This window comes from Phoca vitulina, unplaced genomic scaffold, assembly GCF_004348235.1.
Source record: "Phoca vitulina isolate PV1807 unplaced genomic scaffold, GSC_HSeal_1.0 scaffold3, whole genome shotgun sequence".
Lineage (NCBI taxonomy): Eukaryota > Metazoa > Chordata > Mammalia > Carnivora > Phocidae > Phoca > Phoca vitulina.
Window position 1 is genome coordinate 7,776,320 of NW_022589706.1, and position 17,973 is coordinate 7,794,292.

At 44.9% G+C, this 17,973-nt stretch overlaps 1 protein-coding gene across 9 annotated transcripts in view; it reads right to left on the reverse strand.

Annotated features, from left to right (window-relative positions):
* Nucleotides 1-425: 425 nt before the first annotated feature.
* LDB2 (LIM domain binding 2) overlaps nt 426-17,973 on the reverse strand; it is a 393,505-nt gene continuing 375,957 nt past the window's right edge. The window contains exons 6-9 of one of the 9 annotated variants that reach the window (XM_032400053.1): nt 10,558-10,681; nt 7,500-7,648; nt 4,776-4,918; nt 1,753-1,830 (exon numbers count right to left, since the gene is read on the reverse strand). In XM_032400053.1, the coding sequence (XP_032255944.1) occupies nt 4,814-4,918; nt 7,500-7,648; nt 10,558-10,681 (378 nt within the window). In that variant the 3' untranslated portion in view covers nt 1,753-1,830; nt 4,776-4,813. Of the gene's footprint in view, nt 1,831-1,865; nt 2,096-4,775; nt 4,919-7,499; nt 7,652-10,557; nt 10,682-17,973 lie in introns of those variants that run through there. The other 8 variants (XM_032400054.1, XM_032400052.1, XM_032400051.1 and 5 more) reach the window with 8 other exon arrangements.

The window sequence follows — 17,973 nt, forward strand, 5'->3', positions numbered from 1 at the left end:
TTTAAACAAAAAAGTCCTCATGTGAATTTTCCAGAGTCTCGTATAGCAGCTCTTGAGAAAAATAGGCAAGCAAGGCATTGATTTTTAAAAATGAAGATATTAATGCCAACTTTGTGAAGCTCTGAGGATGAGCTGAAATAATGTCCGTGGACCTGAAGTAGGGTTGGTTGGTGCAAAATACACTCTCAGCGAGTGGAAGCTACCACTCTTCCACTTGCCAAGCTCCAGAAGCACAAGCCAGATCTTCCTTGCTCAGAGCAGACACTCTCACATCTGCCCAAGTGAACTGCAGTGAGTAGGGAAAGGAATCAGACTTGACAAAGAACAGCGCAGCTTTCACAAGTCCACTCCATGTGTAGGCTGGGCGCTAACTCCAAGCTCCAGGCTTCTCATAATTGTGGGCAGATTTCTCCGCCCATGCTCACAAACAGCCAGATCCACTTGCGTTGGTCGTTAACACAGTTTATTATTGGCACACTTATCAGTAAAGCATACATAAAATACAGCTGTTTTATAACACACGGAGCCACTGTGTCTTTACATGTGTGGCAGAACATATTAATATGCAAATGGAAAAATTAGTTCTCTTATAAAGTTTCACATAAATACACTGGAATTGCCCCAAAAGAAAAATCCCCATAAAAGAACCAAGGGAGGGCTTTACAAAATATTATACAAGAAATATACTATGAAAAGAAACAACAGTCAACTCAGATACAATAAAAAACACAAAAAAGTTTCAGATTTATTAAACTGCCCACAAAATTAATGGATTACATGGCTTGAAAAGATTTGGATCAACAGCAATTTTACAAACGCATCAGTTCTCAATGGGCCAGGTAGGTGTCTTTCTTTACATAAAAAATCCACCTGGGCGTCTTCGATGACAAAAAGACATTTCTTGTTTCAGCACTTGGGCTCAATTGAACCAACTCGGGTTGGAGAATCGATTGACATTAGCTCACCCATAAATTACCCTGCTAGGCGCTCTTAGCTGTTACCCAATGAAGGAAAAGGTGAAGAAAATAATAAAAATTAATAAGGATACACTTAAATTACTGTCCAAAAGCTGATTTTTTTTCTTTTCTTTTTTTACTGAAACAAGAAACTCTCAGATGCAAGTCAAAAAGCAGAAAATATTTTACAATATTAAAAAGTCATCTGTAGTTAGGGTCGGCATATAATGAGACCCTGAGCACTGAGGGCGTATTGACAATATGGCCTTCGTTGGGTTGGGCTGGGTTAGGTTGGGCTGGGCGGGGTGGGGCGGGGCGGGGCGTGTAATTAACAAACATGTGGTTAACACCGAGCCAGGAGAAGCGCGAGCGTTTGCTCTGGTTTTAATTACGATCAGTGCCAGTATCTGTGTTACCTGCGAAGGCCTCCGGGAAAGGGTCATGGAAGTTTACTGGAATAATCCTCTCAATTCAAAAAGGAAAAAAGAAAGAAACTCAAACTCAGATCATTGTGATTTAGAAATAGGTATTCGCATGGAAAAGTTTTTATTTCTCCTCCTTCCTCTCCTGTAGGCAAGGATCTGCAAGCGTGGGTGTGTGTACCCCACGGCCTACTGACAGTGGGTGCAGGTGCGGGTCAGTCTCACTGGGGAGCCTGGGGCGGGGCGTTTTCTGATTTGGTCTCTTGAGCGGCGGGGGGTTTACTGCTCCACGGGCTGCTGTTCCCCAGGGCGGGGGGGCTGTTGAAGTCTTCCTCGTCGTCCACGCCGTTGGCCGCGTCATATTGCGTGTTTTCTAATCTAGTGATTAGCCTTTCGTCCTCGTCCCCAAACTCACCTCCCATCAGAGTTGGCTCTCCTACCACCATCACATCCTGTGAACAGCAGCTGACATTATTACAGGGAAACCTTGGGACAGAGAAGCTCAGCTTAAAACACTAGCGGGAGGGGCTGGGCGATCTAGGACAGACACACTCGTGTACTGTGTCCCGGGGGTCAAGTCTCAAAGTCGGGGGGTGGGGGCGAGACGCATATTTGATTTCTACAGGAAATAAACATTGCCTCCTGATGGGGAACAACCACGCGAGTTTATGTCCTTAGTGCGCAGCCTGACACCGGAGAACGAGCAATGCTAGCAATCTGCAGAAATAAAAAAATCGATTTTTCAAAATTAAAAAAATCCACGCTTTTAACTTGCCGACATTGGGGACTTCAGAGAGGGCTGTGGAACCTTCTGCTGGGTGCTTTCCAATACCTCCAAAACTCCGCCACTTTTTATTTAGGGCCTCTGAATGGTTTTGGAAACCAGCAGCCAACGTGGGGAGGATGCAGTTCTACGATATTCACGCAACTCATTCCGAATGGCATTTTCTCTGTCCCAAGGACGGTATACATTTTAATTGAAGACAGAATCTCTCTTTTTTCTACTCAGCCAGGCCCTTTTATGCAGCCAATATCCTTGACATTCTGCTACTTAATTATGGTAATTAATTTAGGTAAAGTTTTCGATAAAAACAATGTTCACACTGATTTGACAATTTGCATAGCTAATTAAGTCATTAGCAAAAACCTGCTGATTGCCAACAAGCCCTGAATTCACCATCTGTTATTTCATGGTGCCTGTCACCTATCCCCACACAGGCAACCCTGCCACCAATCTGGGCAGTAAAGAGAACCAGTCTGTCCAGCTGGTGCCATAAAAGGAAGATGAAGAGCACTAATTATAATTACATTGATGAAGCTGGTAGTCATCAGAAATGGAGGCGTGCAAGAAGAATCCATCTAATCACTCCTTTAAGCACAAACTGTCCTTCCATGCAAACAAGGAAGCCGCCTACTGTAGCCTGGAGCTTCATGGAGGCCACTGCTGGAGAGGGACGGGGGGGAAGGACGCATACACAGGGCACAGCTCCAGCCTCTTTGTTCAAAGGGGGCCGTATGGGGTTGATGGGTGACCTGGGCATGGGACAGGACACCTGTCAGGTGATACTGCTGGGCAGGCTGTGAGCAATGGTCTACTCAAAAGTGCAGTGACTCCAGGAGAGTGCCCAATGCTGTCAGCTTCTGCCTCTGCCAGAAAAAGCAGGGCCGAGCCAGATGCTTTTGGGCATATAAGGGTGCGTTTCCTGACAGGGAAGCTATGCCTTGGACAAAATGCCTTGGTAACTGGGCAAAAAATTGCCCTCACTGGGGGCAAGAGAGGCTTTCCTGGGACAGTATGGTGGACTACTGCCTTTGGTCAGGAGAAGGTCCAGTGGACCCTCCAGTTTCCTTCTAGAATTCTGAAGGTGCCAATTGAACAGAACCCTTAATGTCCGCCTGGTCGATTTTGGAATGGAAAATCTGGTTTGTTTGATTGACTGATTGATTGATTCCCCGAGAACTATGGGGGAGGTCATCAGTGGATTTCCAAACTGTGTTTTCTGACTAATCACTCTTGTGATTTGACAAACGTGATTTTAAAGAGCTATGTCCCAGGTTAAGTAAATGCCTCAAATACAAATTGGATAAACTCAGCGATATAGGTGCTGGCAGGGAAATCAGCAGTGTGCTTCGAAGAACATATTGATTATGCAGCAAAGAGCCAGACGTGACACTGACGTGGACTCAAGGTGAGGAACAACACAGACAGAGACTCTGACTGGCAAGAGTATGGACAGGACTGGAGGTGGAATGGGCTCTCCAGAGAGGAGGGGACATTATCGGGTTAGCCACACCGCCCGCGGAAGGTTCTGGACAAAAAGGAAAGCCACTTGGTTACAGGCAATCGGGAGACAGTGCTTATGACCAGGAACAAAGGTGAGGGGAAAGAATAGGGCAAGATTGGGGAGAGGATGACGTGGGTTAATCTCATTTCATGACTTACGTGCAGCACACTTTGGAAGGGTTGGAACACACATGCGTGAGGTGTCACAGGACAGGAGAAGGGCGTGGGGACCGACCACGTGGGTCTGCATTAGTATCGTGAGTCCAAGGTCATCGAGAGAGGCTGGGACAGTGTGGGAGGTAAGCATAATTTGGAAACAGAGGAGAAAAATCAGAAGGCAGCTTAAGCGTGACATTAGGAAAAGGTCCTCAACACTCCAGGTGCCTTCATGGCATCAGAAAAATAATGGTCATTCACGAAAAGTACTATGAAAATCGTGATGTGAATCACTCCAAATGGGCCGGTATCGGCTCATAGTGTTTGGAACAGCTGTAAAGATGCCCAGGCATAGATCCTTGTCAGCATCCTAAATTTCAGAGAGATGCCACATTTGCCTTCCTGATTATAAAAGAAAAGCCTTAACCAGATACACAATCCTGTGTGTACGCGCGGGAGTGATCGATAGATGGCAAGCTATGAAAGAGATGTGTGCTAAGGGCTTCTTAGGCGCGTACATACTTGAGGCCACTTACACACACTTACACAAGTATGCACAGGGCTCTACCTGGAACCTACGTCTACGGAACCTGCAGATGAGACGAGTGGTTCTCTGCTCAGCGGTCTCGATTTGTTAGCCTCACACAAAATGAATGGAGACATAGTGCACATTCGGGGCTGCCTCTCACTAGTGGAAGTTGGCTCCATTTTCCCCACCCCCACATCTTTAAAAATCCCCCCAACATTCAACATTGGTCGTGAGAGGTGCATTTCCTTCCCATGTCTGCTTTCTCGTGTATCCCACAGGAGGCAGGGCCGGTGTGTCTGAGAGTAACCCAGATGCCCTCGGCTCCCCATGAGGCAGACCTCTCTGCTCCTCGCTGGAGGCCTGGAGGTGCCACCAGCTCTTGCCCATGTCACATCTTCTCACTAATCCCCCGTGCAAGGACCACCAACCTCTGAGGAGGACTGGAAGTGACTCCTTTCAGGGCCCCTCAATGCTTCTCCTTAAATTGGCCAGAAGGGGTCACTGCTGTTGAATGACACAGGTCTCCATCCCTCCCAGGGTTGAGGCTGCAGTTCGGGATCGCTCCTAGCCCCTGCTCATGGAGTGAGAAGCAGAATCCAAGGATTAAACCCTAGTCCTCGCCAGACACACACGTTGCTGCCGTGGCAGCTAGGCGGACCACAGTTGTGGTCACGGTGGCACATGAACTCTGGTCACGCCTGGGAACGAGGCGGCCAGGGCTGCAGATCGCGTTCTATTTTAACAGTAATATCGTGTCGGTAGTTCAGTACACAGGGTTAAAAGATGTGGCCACTACAAGCCAGACGATGCTTGTCATTTAATGTCCTTTCAACTGGAGTGCACACAGAAATGTGCACATTTTTCCTAACCTGGTTGCCTTTCCCTGCCCCTCTTGGCCCTCTGTAAGTTTTACTTGGTTAAAACCTCTTTTAATTGCATGGAGTGGGGATGGTGCTGAAATTCTGCTCTCACTTTCTAATGGTGCCTTGTTCTCACCAAGGCCAAAGGGTCTCAATTCACTAAGAACCCTCTCGACGCAGGTATCCTCCACTAAGATGCAGTTGGGGGATTGGAGGAAAGGAGCATCGGGAAGTAGAACAAACTACGTGCCCTTTAAGATAAAACTGAAATGTTTCCAACGAGGCCAGGTATGTCGAAATACATGAAACTTATGCTGCTCTTCTACACCTGAGGCAGACATCGAGGATGGACGGCTCACCAAACCCAGGCTGGGCCTCAGAATTCCACTCAGTGCTGGACCCTGTTAGCTGACCCCAGGAGACTGAGCTGGCAGGAGAGAGGAAACCTCTTGGCCATCCCTTGAGTAGACATGAGCTCTTCAATGACAGGGCCTGGGTTTTTGCTGTCTTTTGTTTGTTTACTCTTGGTATAGTGGGGGGCACATAGTAGGAGCTCAGAAAACATTTGTCAAACTGAGCTGAATTCTTGCAGCCACTGTGCCTTTAAGTAGTGATGTCACAGTTCCAGAATTCTCTGGAATGCACTCTCATTTGCAAGGGGAAACTAACAAATGTTAGTTTCTAAAACTCCAGGAGTAGATGAATAACGGGTTACTTGTGAGCACTTCTGGGTTGATTTATTTATACCAGGCCATTTTCTCTATGCATTTTCCAATTTAACCAGGAGTGGGCCTAACTTATTGGTACCTTCATAAAAAGACTGTTTTTCTTCTTTGATTTTTTTTTTTTTTTCCTGACTCTTTAGCCCAGTTCAGAAAACAGAGGTGAGTCTGGCATTATTTAAAGACTATAATTCCTAGCGGTCTTAAAAACAAAATGGTACCTTCCCCACAGGCTGGCCACTCTCTCCATGACCCTTTCTTTCTAGTGCAGTGAGGATGAAAACCATACCCTCTGCCTACGGAAGACAGGAGAAGAGTTCCAGTGGACCCGGGGATTCTCAGGTACTGATGGGGTTGGTTTTAGCTAAAGAAAACGGACTGATGGAAAGAGGGTAAAAGTGGGTCGGGGACAGATTTGAAAGACACATTTAGAAGTAAGTGGAGAATCCCCATGAAAGAAGGGTCCACTCTCACATGGGGAGAGATGTGAGGACGACAGATCAAGAGGGGAAAAAAAGGTGAGAAAGAGGGAAAAGGTCAAATTGCATCGGTTGAGGGAAGTAACAAGAAATAGAGCACATTTCCCAAGACATGGCATCTAGAGGATGCCACCCAGCACCACAAAGGTGTTGGGGCTCAAACGACAGTCAAACGCCTGGTGACAGGGTGGTGTGGCTAGGGCAGCAGAGAAGGAGCACCCACAAGTAATCGTGGAGGGGACAAGGGACAAGAAATGCTTAGAGGAGCATGAGAATTTAAAAGCGATAAATGGTCTGACACTGGGCTGAGGGATTTGGAGTCAGGAAGGAATTGGGCAGACAGGACAGGACTTAAAAGTAAAAGTAATAGGAGATGAAGAAAGATGAAGAAAGGGCCCACACGGTGTACACTCTTTGGGGACACCCGTCAGCTGTCAGCCTTGGAGTTCAAAGAAGCCCCCTTCTCAGTGGCCCATTTCCTTTGTCAAGACCCAGAAATGAAAGAAAGGGTCAAGAGGTCAAGAGAGCTGAGACCAAACCAGGGGCCCACCCTCCCCCTGAGCTCATGAAATGGGTAAAGCGGAATCCACTGAGCTGCATTTTGAGTGGCCGGGAGTTAATTACCTGAGTCTTAAAATAGGAAGGGACACCCAGGTCGGGAAGGCCCAATCCAATTACAATACGGAGCCTGAACGCCGGGAGCTAGCTTCCAGTGGAGCACAGGGTCTCCAGCGATGGTGCCGAGAGCCCCTTCTATGCCACCAGGCATTGCTGCTAAGTGATATTTTAATTAAACCTTAAGTGACATATCTCCTGTCTGTGACTCTGACGGCTTTTTAATTCAGGTCCCTGCGCAGCACAGACTCTTAATATTCCTTTCTAATTCCCAGGTTGCAAGGGAAGGTTTCCATGGCAGGACTCCTCCCTCCCCTGCCCCCTCCCCCGCCTCCACCCCCACCCCGGCCTTGCCCTCCCCCGCCCCCAACCTGCCCAGAACGCCCTGGCAGCTCAGGGAGGCTTTCACGTGGGCCCCTGCAGGTGGGAGACAGGCAAAGGCAGGATTTCAGGCCTAAGAGGAAAGCGAGACTTACAGGTACCTGACTGGACAGACTCAGGTTGGCGGCCGGAGTCTTCTTCTTGCTGCCGGTGCTGTTGGCGTTGTTCCCCGCGCTGCTGTTGGACGTGCTGCTCGTGGAGTTTTTCCTTTTTCTCCGCTTGGTTGTCGGCTGCCTTGTGGGTTCTGCTGCACAATGGAAAATGGACAGGGGATCAGTTCCGGGGCGACGGTCAGAATACTGTCCCTCCAAGGAGCCTGTGCTTGCGAATTGAAAAGAGTAGACTCTAAATTGTTTCCATTTTTTTTTAAATGTATGCGGAGTAAAGGGAGGAAGCGGTTGTTTTATTTTTAGCCCAAAATGCGTGCAACCCTCTTCTTTGGTATCTAGATAGAATGGTTTGTGTTTTATTGTGTTTCGCGAATGTTGTATGTCTGGAATCTATCAGTATATTTTAAGGGCCAGCCGCAAATACCACTTTTATAGTCGGAGTTAAAAATATTATTACCATTTCAAAATTGGGGAAAACATTTTTCTCTGGACTGTCGTGTCTTTAGAGCAAAAGGAGGGCCCTGGGCTCCCTTGGGTTGGCAGGGAGGGAGCTTCTGAGATACGAGGGAAAGGATGAAGCCAAGTGAAGGGGGTGAACCTGTGTAGGAGCTGTGTCTCTGGGTAAGCGCCCAGCACCATCATACCTGGAGATGCTCGAGTACAAAGAAGAGGAAGCGTGAGTTCTGTCAGCCATGGGCTCCCAAGCTCAGTTCTCAAGTTGCATGGTTTGGACCCCGATGTTTAAAGAATGCTACTAATTTCAACTTTCCTGAGGGAAAAATGTCTTAGTGGGCCACTGCCAGCATATTCATGAAGGGGAACTAGATCTTTTCAGGAAAGTGCTGTTTAGAAACAGGAAAATATTTTGGACTGGATGGATGGGCAACGTCTTCTTGGAAGCATAGGGACCCGTGGTGACGTGCGGTCAGATGAATGTTATTTATTTATACATCATGTAGTGAGTTTTATCAAATGTTTTCATGTTCTTCATGGTTTCTATGTCATGACTATCTTATATCCATAGCAACTCTATTAATTAGATACTATTCTAATCTGTGCTTTGTAAATGAGAAATGTTCAGAAACTTTTTCCAGGCAGTTACTCAGTTGGAAATGGAATGTAAGAGCATCCTTTTTGCTAACCCTAGTCTTGACCCAACTCTGAAGGAGAGAAGGTGAGCCGGGGCCATACTGGAACCAAGTGAGAGGGCCTCGTGGCATTTTCTTAAAACACCTATGCTGCTTCTGATGGGCAGTGGGCAGGATCTCCTTTAAGGCTCATTTCAAAGACCACCTAGTCCACCAAATTATCCCTGACTTTTGAGGAAGAAGGGGATTATGTTCCTATTTATATACCACTTTTTTTCTTTCATGAATATTTTGTCTCTTATGTTCAGAGATGTTCATCAAAGGGCCTAACATGTCTGTCCACAGAGAGTTATGGGTGCTTGTCCTGAAGGCTGAGGAAACAGGAAATAGAATTGGTCCAGCTCAGGGTGCCAGAAAAGAGTTGAGTTACACGTTCAAAGTCAAGCAAATACTCAGTTCCCCTGACAAACATCTTCTTCCTTTACCTCAAGAATTAAAATTGGCTACTTTTTTTTGATATCTGTACTTCTTTTGTGAAATTTGGGGGAAATATACCGACAGTGCATACTCTGGATTAGTCCCCTTGGCAGCAGGTAGCTGAGGTCATAGAGTCATGAACTCTGGAGACGTAAGCACTTATTGTGACACAGACCTCCTTCACTGATCAGCTATGAGACTGCCTTTGGCAAATTACTACTTAAATCTCAGGCCCTGTACACTTAAAATGGAAGTAATATTAAATACCTCATAAGGTTATTGTGAGGATTCAGAAAGAGAATGGAGGGTCTGGGCGGGCTGGGATTTCTGATTGTTTCATTCGGTGCTGTACCCCTTAGTGACTGGAACAGTACCTGGCACCTAGTAGGGGCTTAATCAATAACTACTGAATGAATGATTGAGTTAATAAATAATATATAAATTATATACGCATATGCTGGAAAATATAGGTTCTCAAAGCATTCATTGAGTGAAATATTTTTTCCCATAAAGCCTTATTGATATTGAAAGAGAAAATAATCTAAGCACATTCAATAGATTTGAAAGATAATGTTTCAAATATCTAAAATTCCTCTAAGACAGGGATGTAAATATTCTATGTAAAATGATGCTCGTTTTCTCAGATTTCTAAATATGTACTTGGTTAAATCTACTATATTCATTTCCTATAAAATGCCTGGCCCATTACCAGTGGAAGGTGACCATTCTATTTTGTGATTCAGAAAGCTATGTGCTTCGTGTTAATAATTACTCTTTATAAAAATAATTTTTAGCGAACGGATACGTTTTGCTTTTATGATCAATGAGGCTCGACACACGCCTGGGAGTAAAAATGTATTAGATAGAATGACAATTAATGATGACTGGAAGCAGTAATTTCAGAGCCCCAGCAGGAGACTATAGTATCTAAACTGCATTCTAAGGAAGTGAGGAAAATGGAATCTTTTATGTATTCTCTTCATGATCAGAGTACCCTTTGATACTAGATCTATCTTAAAAAAGGGAGCAAATTTATTTATTTATTTTTCTTTATTTCCTTCCTTCCTTTTCCCCCTTCCATCCTCCCTCCCTCCCTTTCTTCCCATAATTTATATCATTCTTAAAGAAAAAAACAAGCAAAAGAACAATGGACCATGAGAAGACATCAGTCTTGTCCAGTGGAATAGCCACTGGCCTGGGAGACAGGAAACCTTGCTTCTGATTTCGGCTTTGCCAATGATCTTGGTCACATTAAATAAGTCAACTGACTTCTCTGGGTTTCAGGTCCTAAGTGAGATTATAGATGATTCCTAAGGATGCTGGTGCTTCACAAATTCTACGTCCCCACATCCAAATATCCATAAGAAACTAGTCTTCCTGACAAATTTATGATTCCTTCCTTCCTCTTCACATCCCTTCATCCCCCAAAGAGGCCTCAGAAAATGCCTTTAGAACAAGAGTGAAGAACGAGCTCGTACCTGGGGGTGCCACCATCCGCTGCCACTTCTGAAACAAGCAGGTCTTCAGGCAGTCTCGGGGACTGAGGTTGTAAGTTTTATGTCTCGACATCAGTTCCTGCATTGGCTCCAGTATTACACACAACTGCAAAAAGTTCAAAGACATCAGTGTTTCACTACTTGATAATATGATTTGCAATAAATAATGTTAACAGCTGGAAACAATTAGAAACCTCAAAGGTACTTTTCTTTTTGCCCCTGGTTTTGATTTTCTCTGTCCAAGTTTGGAGGAAAAGAAATATTACCAACACTTGATAATGCCCACTTAATTTACTATTACTTATAATACCATATTACAGCTGAGTGTGATTTACACACACACACGCGCACACACACACACACACACCCCCAGACACATTCTGTACAAACTGTTGGGTGGATATATGTAGCTCTATTCTGAATTCAAATGATTCTCTCTGGTTAAAGAAAAAAGCCCTCTTCCATGGCGCACAGCATGCTCTGATTTCTGCTCTGGTTTCTGCTGTTGTTCCTGTTTGTATAACCACACACTGTGAGTTACAATGCTAGTTTATGTAGATTATATGGCAGTGAAAGCCATCTTTTAAACTGTGGAGAACAAAGTGGCAACTACAAGTACTTTCTGGATCCTAATTCTTATCAAGGCCCACGGTGAACACTATTTTATTTTTATTCATGTACTCATTTGTATTTTACACGTAACGATAATGTCAGTAGCGTATGCCAACATGAGTTCAGAGTGGGAGCTTTTCCTGTGACTCTGTACACGGTTGCTTTCTTGTCTCCTTTGGCTAGATTTTTCAGATTCACTTTGGTCCAAGACATCTGATGACAAAGATTAATGAATGAGCAAGAAGGTAAATCCATTTAGGATTGCCTTGAACTTTTCTGAATTCCTTCTCAGTTGGAAGCTCATCAGAATACTGCTGCATTGAGAGTGCTGTATCTGAGAAGACAAAGACCACAACACAGCCGTACACATATTGGCAAAGCACCCACCCTTCCATGTGGAAAGACAGCATTTCATTATAAAAGGCAGATGTGCCCTCACCGCCCATCTTTTTTACCACTCCCTTCCCTTCTGTCATTACTCAGAGGACATGCTGCTTTTTGTCCACTGGTCCACTGGGTTCCCTCTACTTGGAATTCTTCCCTCCCCTCTTCTTGGCTAATGCCCACTCATCCTTGAAGACAAGGTTACTTCTTCTGTTACACTTGTGTACCTCTCCCTATGCGGGCTGAACTGGGTGCCTCCCTACAGCTCTCCCATGGCACTCAGCCCTTTCTGCTCTATGAACTTACTCATCCATGCTTTGCAACCCTCTGCTTCCAAGTCTCTTTTCTACTTGACCTTGAACTCTTTGAATGCCCAGACTGTGCCTTTTTTCTCTGTTTTCCTAGGTTTGGCTCAAGTGAATGGATGCATTTAAGGTGTTCTTATAAATACCGGAAGATCTTTTCATGCCAATGTTCCTGAGAGTATGGCCTAAGGAATACTTCTGTCAGAACCAAACGAGTTGATCATTAAAAATGCAGACTTCCAGGCTCTTCCCCTTCTGTTTCACTGGGTATGGAACTAAGGTCCTGAATCTGCCTTTTGGAAAAGCATGCTCATGTCTGATTCTGATACATACTACTAAAATTTGAGGTCTGCTTTAGGATAGATACATATAAACAGCAAGACATGTGCAAATTCCCCGTGGCTTCCAATTTGAACTCCACTTTTTTCTCACTTAACCCCACTTGCCCATGCTCTTCCTCTCTTCTCAAGCCTAAGCATGATAATCAAGATTACCTTCATCTAGAAAAATTTCTCTGCTCTTTTTACCTATCGATGATCTAAACTTGGCCCAAACCGCTAACTCCATTGACAGGACAACTGTAGTCACTTTCCCACTGCAGTTTCTCAGGAAGAAGAGAGCAAGATTTTAAAGCCTGAATGACACAAGTACAGTGTGAGATAAAGATACACTTTGGCCAAAGAGCCACTCAACCCTAGTGAACCAGGCTGTCAGGTAATGAGATCTGGATTAGTTATGGGGCATCTTCAGTCTTGTCTATCTTCTTGCTTACTTCGGAGTCCTTTCTGAAATTTAAAATGTTGGTAAGGAAGACCCCATGAAAGCGAGGAATTCCTGTGCAATTAACTCCACATTCCCACACTGTGAAGACTCGATGTGTATCTTTCCTCCATAAGGAATTCCTCACTGGAAATCAAAGTCTATGCAAGCTGAAGACAGCCTCAGGTCTGCCCCAGCCACTGATGCTCACCAGTCCAAACAGAGCGAAGTAGTCCACGGTCATCTCTACAAAGAGAGATAAGAGTGGATTATCCACCAAAGGAGAACCACTGCTAGATTCAGACAGGGTCAGAAGATGTTTGCATCTATTATTAAGCTAGGTTAGCAAGAAGAGGTTTCAGGGAAATTCTAAGGGATGGAAAAATGTTTTGTTTTTTTTTAATTAAAATAACAAAGTTAGGTTTTCAACCATTTCCTTTGGCCCATTCCCCATTTTTGAGAAATGGGCTTACCGTGGATATAAAAATACATGGATAGAGCAGAACAAGCACAGACTTAGAAGCCAAGAGGTCTAGGTATGGATTTTAATTCTGTCACTAGGTGTGCATCCTTGGCTGAGCCCCTTAAGAGTGCTGGCTCTCAGTTTCACCTGTAAGACAAGACCCATCTTGCGTATCATTGTGAGAATTTGAGATGATATGTCCGACACGTCAGAGTTCAACAAACAGTAGATATGATGATTCTGTATTAGCAAGAACAGCACAGACTGTGAAACAAACAACATTTCTATTCCTTTAAATCAACAAGCATTTATAGAGCTTCTTCCTAAGGGTCAGGCACTCTGCTTTCGTGCTGCGGACATAACGAGGAGGATAACATCATCTCTATCCTCAGCGAGTATACAGCCCCCTTTGGAATGATTTAAGCATATTAAGAAAACAACTCTGGTGTACACCTAAGCATCTTTGGGAATCACATGTTTATGAAGCAAGTATTTTCATTACGTGACAAGTTAGATGGCAAAAGTGACCTCTGTGGACCCAGAAGGGCAGTGGGCATGGAGCATACCAGCAGGGAGAGCTGCATTTACTGTGAGAACCCTTAAGCTCATTATCTACTTCTTTCTTGTGGGGGGTCGTTTCCTCCCTGGGTTTTGGGCAGCACTTTTTTCAGGTGCTAATCCTCAGGATTTATCCATTCCCCTTGAATGTAAAAATATCTTCCCATCGCTGTAACCCACCCCAAAGGAGTTCCTATCTCTGAATACTAATCAGGAATCTCCAAAGCCATTTTTCTTCCAGAGGAGGGTTCCCAGGCTGGAGAGGCAGGCTTCCCCCGGATTCGTGTGTGCAAACGAGCCTGCCGTGGAGCTGGGCTGGTTTTGCTGGGCTGGCTTTGCTGGGCTGCGTGCTGTAGGTGGCAGAACCACCTCAGACAAGAGGCTGCCTTCTCAGGCAGCGAGCCAGTGCATTTTGGCAACAGCGAAGGCCTGGGGCGTTCTGAAATGAGATCAGGAAGACGGTTGGGGGAGTAGGCTCCCGCAGTCACTCACCAGTTCCTTCTGGAGCCAGGATTCCTGCTGTCCCTGGGGTCTCGGACCCCCTTGAGAATCTGGGGAAGGCTATGCAGCCTCTCTTTCAAAGTTTGTACAAAATATCTGGAGGTTTATGAATCCTCTTATATCCCCATCTATTGACTCTAAGTAAAGAGTTCCCTGTTTGTAATAAGTATAAACCAGTCTACATGCCTTTTCCTCCATGTTACACACACACGCGCACACACACACACACACACACACACAGAGGCATGCACACATCAGTCAAATGCATATTAATGGGGCTAAGCATAATAACACAGAGTCTTTTGATTTAAAGGAACAATTGTATCTGCAGAGCCGGGCCTGCTACAAAGTTCTCAGTGGACCAGCCCTTTTGCCCGACAAGGGAGGCCACAGCATTTCTGCGACATCTGCAGCAGCCTGCACCCAGGGCTGCCACTTAGTTTGGCTTCCTCCTGCTGTGGTGTTGGGGGATAGCAGGAGGAATTCTAGAACACCGTGGAAGGGGCAGGAGTCAGCAAGGCCTGAGACCTCATTTTGAGTATGAAGCTCCTGAATGTGTAGTCCCTGCCAGGTCCGTCTAGGATCCCAAAAAAAGATCTTGCCCATCCCAGCAAAGCTGCAAGTACACCTTTCTGCAGATTTAGTGAGAGTTTTAAGTTAGGTCGATGTCCCTATGCTTCTGACTTCATTTTCTGGGATTCTGGCCCCAGCACTGACCCTTTGGTATGGAATCAAAACCTGGAACTACAACAGCAACTTGCTGAGTGAGTAAAAGGATAGATGGATGAAAAGATAGATGGGTGGGTGGGTGGATGGATGGATGGATGGGTGGGTGGGTGGGTGGATGGATGGGTGGGTGGGTAGATGGATGGATGGGTGGGTGGGTGGATGGATGGATGGGTGGGTGGGTGGATGGATGGATGGATGGATAGGTGGGTTGGTGGATAATAGACAGATTGGCCAGATTTACAGCAAGGAGTCATTTCCTAATAGCAGACAAATCAAGCCTTGTCTTGGAGGCTTAGAGGTGACGTATTTGTGCATGTGATAAATAACAGATTGCCTCCCCCGTACAGAAGGCTTTGCACAAATGCACATGCGTGTACCCGATTACTGTATGTCCTGGCCAGGCAGGAAGATCTCAGCACATCCTGGGACTTTTCGTAGTAACAAAGGGCCTAGTAAAGGTAGACAGTATTGCGTTTTGCTTTGTTTTCATCTGACAGTTCTCCTGGAGAAATTTGATTCTCCTTAGCTATGTGTTCACACTTATTCTTCTTGCTCAACTCCTTGCCTAAACCCAATTCCAGAAATAGGTGATGCTTGTCAGAGTTGGCTGTGGCCTATGAAAAAGCTGAAGCCCTGGAGTTGGCATTTGGCTAACTCCCAAACCTAGGTCCTGTCTACTGCCAACATTTGATTCAATGTTTTCTGGATGATGGATGACATCCTCTGAGCTTGAGCCACCTAATCTTTGCATATAGGCTTGCCCGAGGTTACTATTTCAATACCAGCTCAGGCCTTTGTTCATGTTGTTCTTCTTGCCTAGAAGACCTCCCCTCTTTCCTGGCCCTTTTAACCAGAGGTTGGCAACCTAGGGCCTATGGGCTGAATATGGCCATGCTTACGTAATGTTGGTAGCTGCTTTTGTGATATGACACCAGAGTTGAATAGTTATGACAGAGTTCCTATAGCCCACAGACCTGAAAATATTTACTATCTGGCCTTTCACAGAAAGGTTGCTGACCTCTGTTCTAAACCACTGCTGTTCAATGTAGGTGATCTGCAAACTATTTGTTGCGTTTCTGTCACAGGAGAAGCAGCTTGAGACAGAGTACAATTCAGTTCACTGCTTCCTTCACTGAGAAAGTCTTATGTCAAAAAAAAAAAAAAAGTCAGATGAACTAAACAATGTGTTCAACAATGTAGTCGATTTACATTCCAGAGCAAGCTTCCTCGTCTTGTCGTGGACCCTAAGAGTTTACAGTCTGGCACTGGCCTGCAAACCACATTTGAATCTCACCAGCATGACCATTAATGTCCTCCAAGGTCCAGCTCAAAGCCCACATCTGTCTCTGACCATGCCCGCCCGCAAGGGACCCCTGCTTCTATTGCACTTATTACTAATCTAGGTACAGCCCAGTGTTGATATTTGCATTGGGAATATTCCTTTCTTGTGGACTTGTTTCATCTTATCTACAGCAAGCCATATATCCCTTTGCTCTCCCTTCTATTTAGTACCGTATTAGGCATACTCAAATATTTGCTGAGTCATAAGTTAATAATCACCATGGAGTATCTAACTTATGCCCATCCCTGGAGTATGTATCTGACATATACTATATCATTAACCCTCACCAGGTCCTGGCTCACTTTTACAGGCGAGGAAACTCAAACTCACAGCCATTAAATCACCTAGAGCTGAGAGTGTGATTCTTATAATGTAGCCAAGGTTTTACAACCATTTGAAGGGCAAAGAAGTTCATAGTCAAGTCTGCCTGGTTCCAACACTGTGTTCTCAACAACTAACTGCTCTGTTGTCTACCTCTCTAAATAGGAGTGGCTTAAATCGCTGCTATACCAAGTTCAAAGGCTCTCATTGTCTTCATATTGCTCCCTGTACACGGTATTGACCTCTACATAGAGATTTAGGTCATACATGAGTGGTGCAGGCTTTGGAACCAGATTCATGTGGGTTCAAACCCCCAAGTCTGCCATTTACGAACGGTGTGTTCTTGGCAAAGAATTGCAGCCTCTCTGAATCTCCTCGTCTGTAAAATGGGGATAATGATACTTATCTCTGATAGTTTGAAACAACATATGGAAATACTTAATGCAATGCCTGGAACAAGGTCAGTCCTCAAAGGATAGAAATTGGTATTATGATAAATCCTGGTTGCATCGGTGGCTCTTTACTGAGCCAGGAGATCAATGTGTGATGTGATTGGTTAGCTACTGGGGAGTAAATCATTTGGTCTCCTTGAGACTTAGGGGGTCACTAGATATAATACTCCAAGGGATGGTAATTAGGCCAACATTGCATTTCAATGGCTAACGTCGCTAATAAAAATCCATTTTTAGAATTCAGTGATAAATACAATATGTTCAAATCCACAAACCAGAGTTCTTTCTTTCCCCGCGCTCTCCAGTACCTTACTCCTCTGGCTGAATCTGAATTAAAAAGATGTCAGAGTGTTGGGGGTGATTAAGAAACAAACTCTTATCTAAGGTGAAGGAGTATCTCCTAATTAAGAAACACCTCACAGAAAGAGATCTTCCACTAAAACAATAAAAAGATACAAAGAATCTAAAAGGAAAACAAAACAAAGCAAAATAAATAGATAATCACACCTAGAAACAGATAAGAATGAATAACAGGCATCCACTGGAGTAAAACCCACTCTGCCTCAGAGGATGAAAAACAAGAGGGAAGGAAATGTTTTCCCTTAGAAGCGATGCAATTCTAAAACATCAGATTATGATTTGGGTTTATTTCCTGATAGGATTAAAGGTAGATTGGTTGTAAAATTCAAAACATCCTCTTTTTTATCTGAAGATTCAACCAGGGGAGCCTTTGCCTTTTCTCGATTGTTTTGCAAATTGATTACTGCGGAAAGTTATCACATCCAACCCTGGAGACAGACAGCCCTCTTCTGCTCTGGGAGAGCGGGGGTGGTGGTGCCAAGGAGCTGGCTTTGCCATGGGAGCTGCCACTTCAGAAGCCATCCTTCTGCTGGAATGAGCAGGCCATGCACGCGCATTTCAATATCTATGCCTTGATCTCAGTTTTGAGGCTCCCAGAAAGGACTCCTCTAC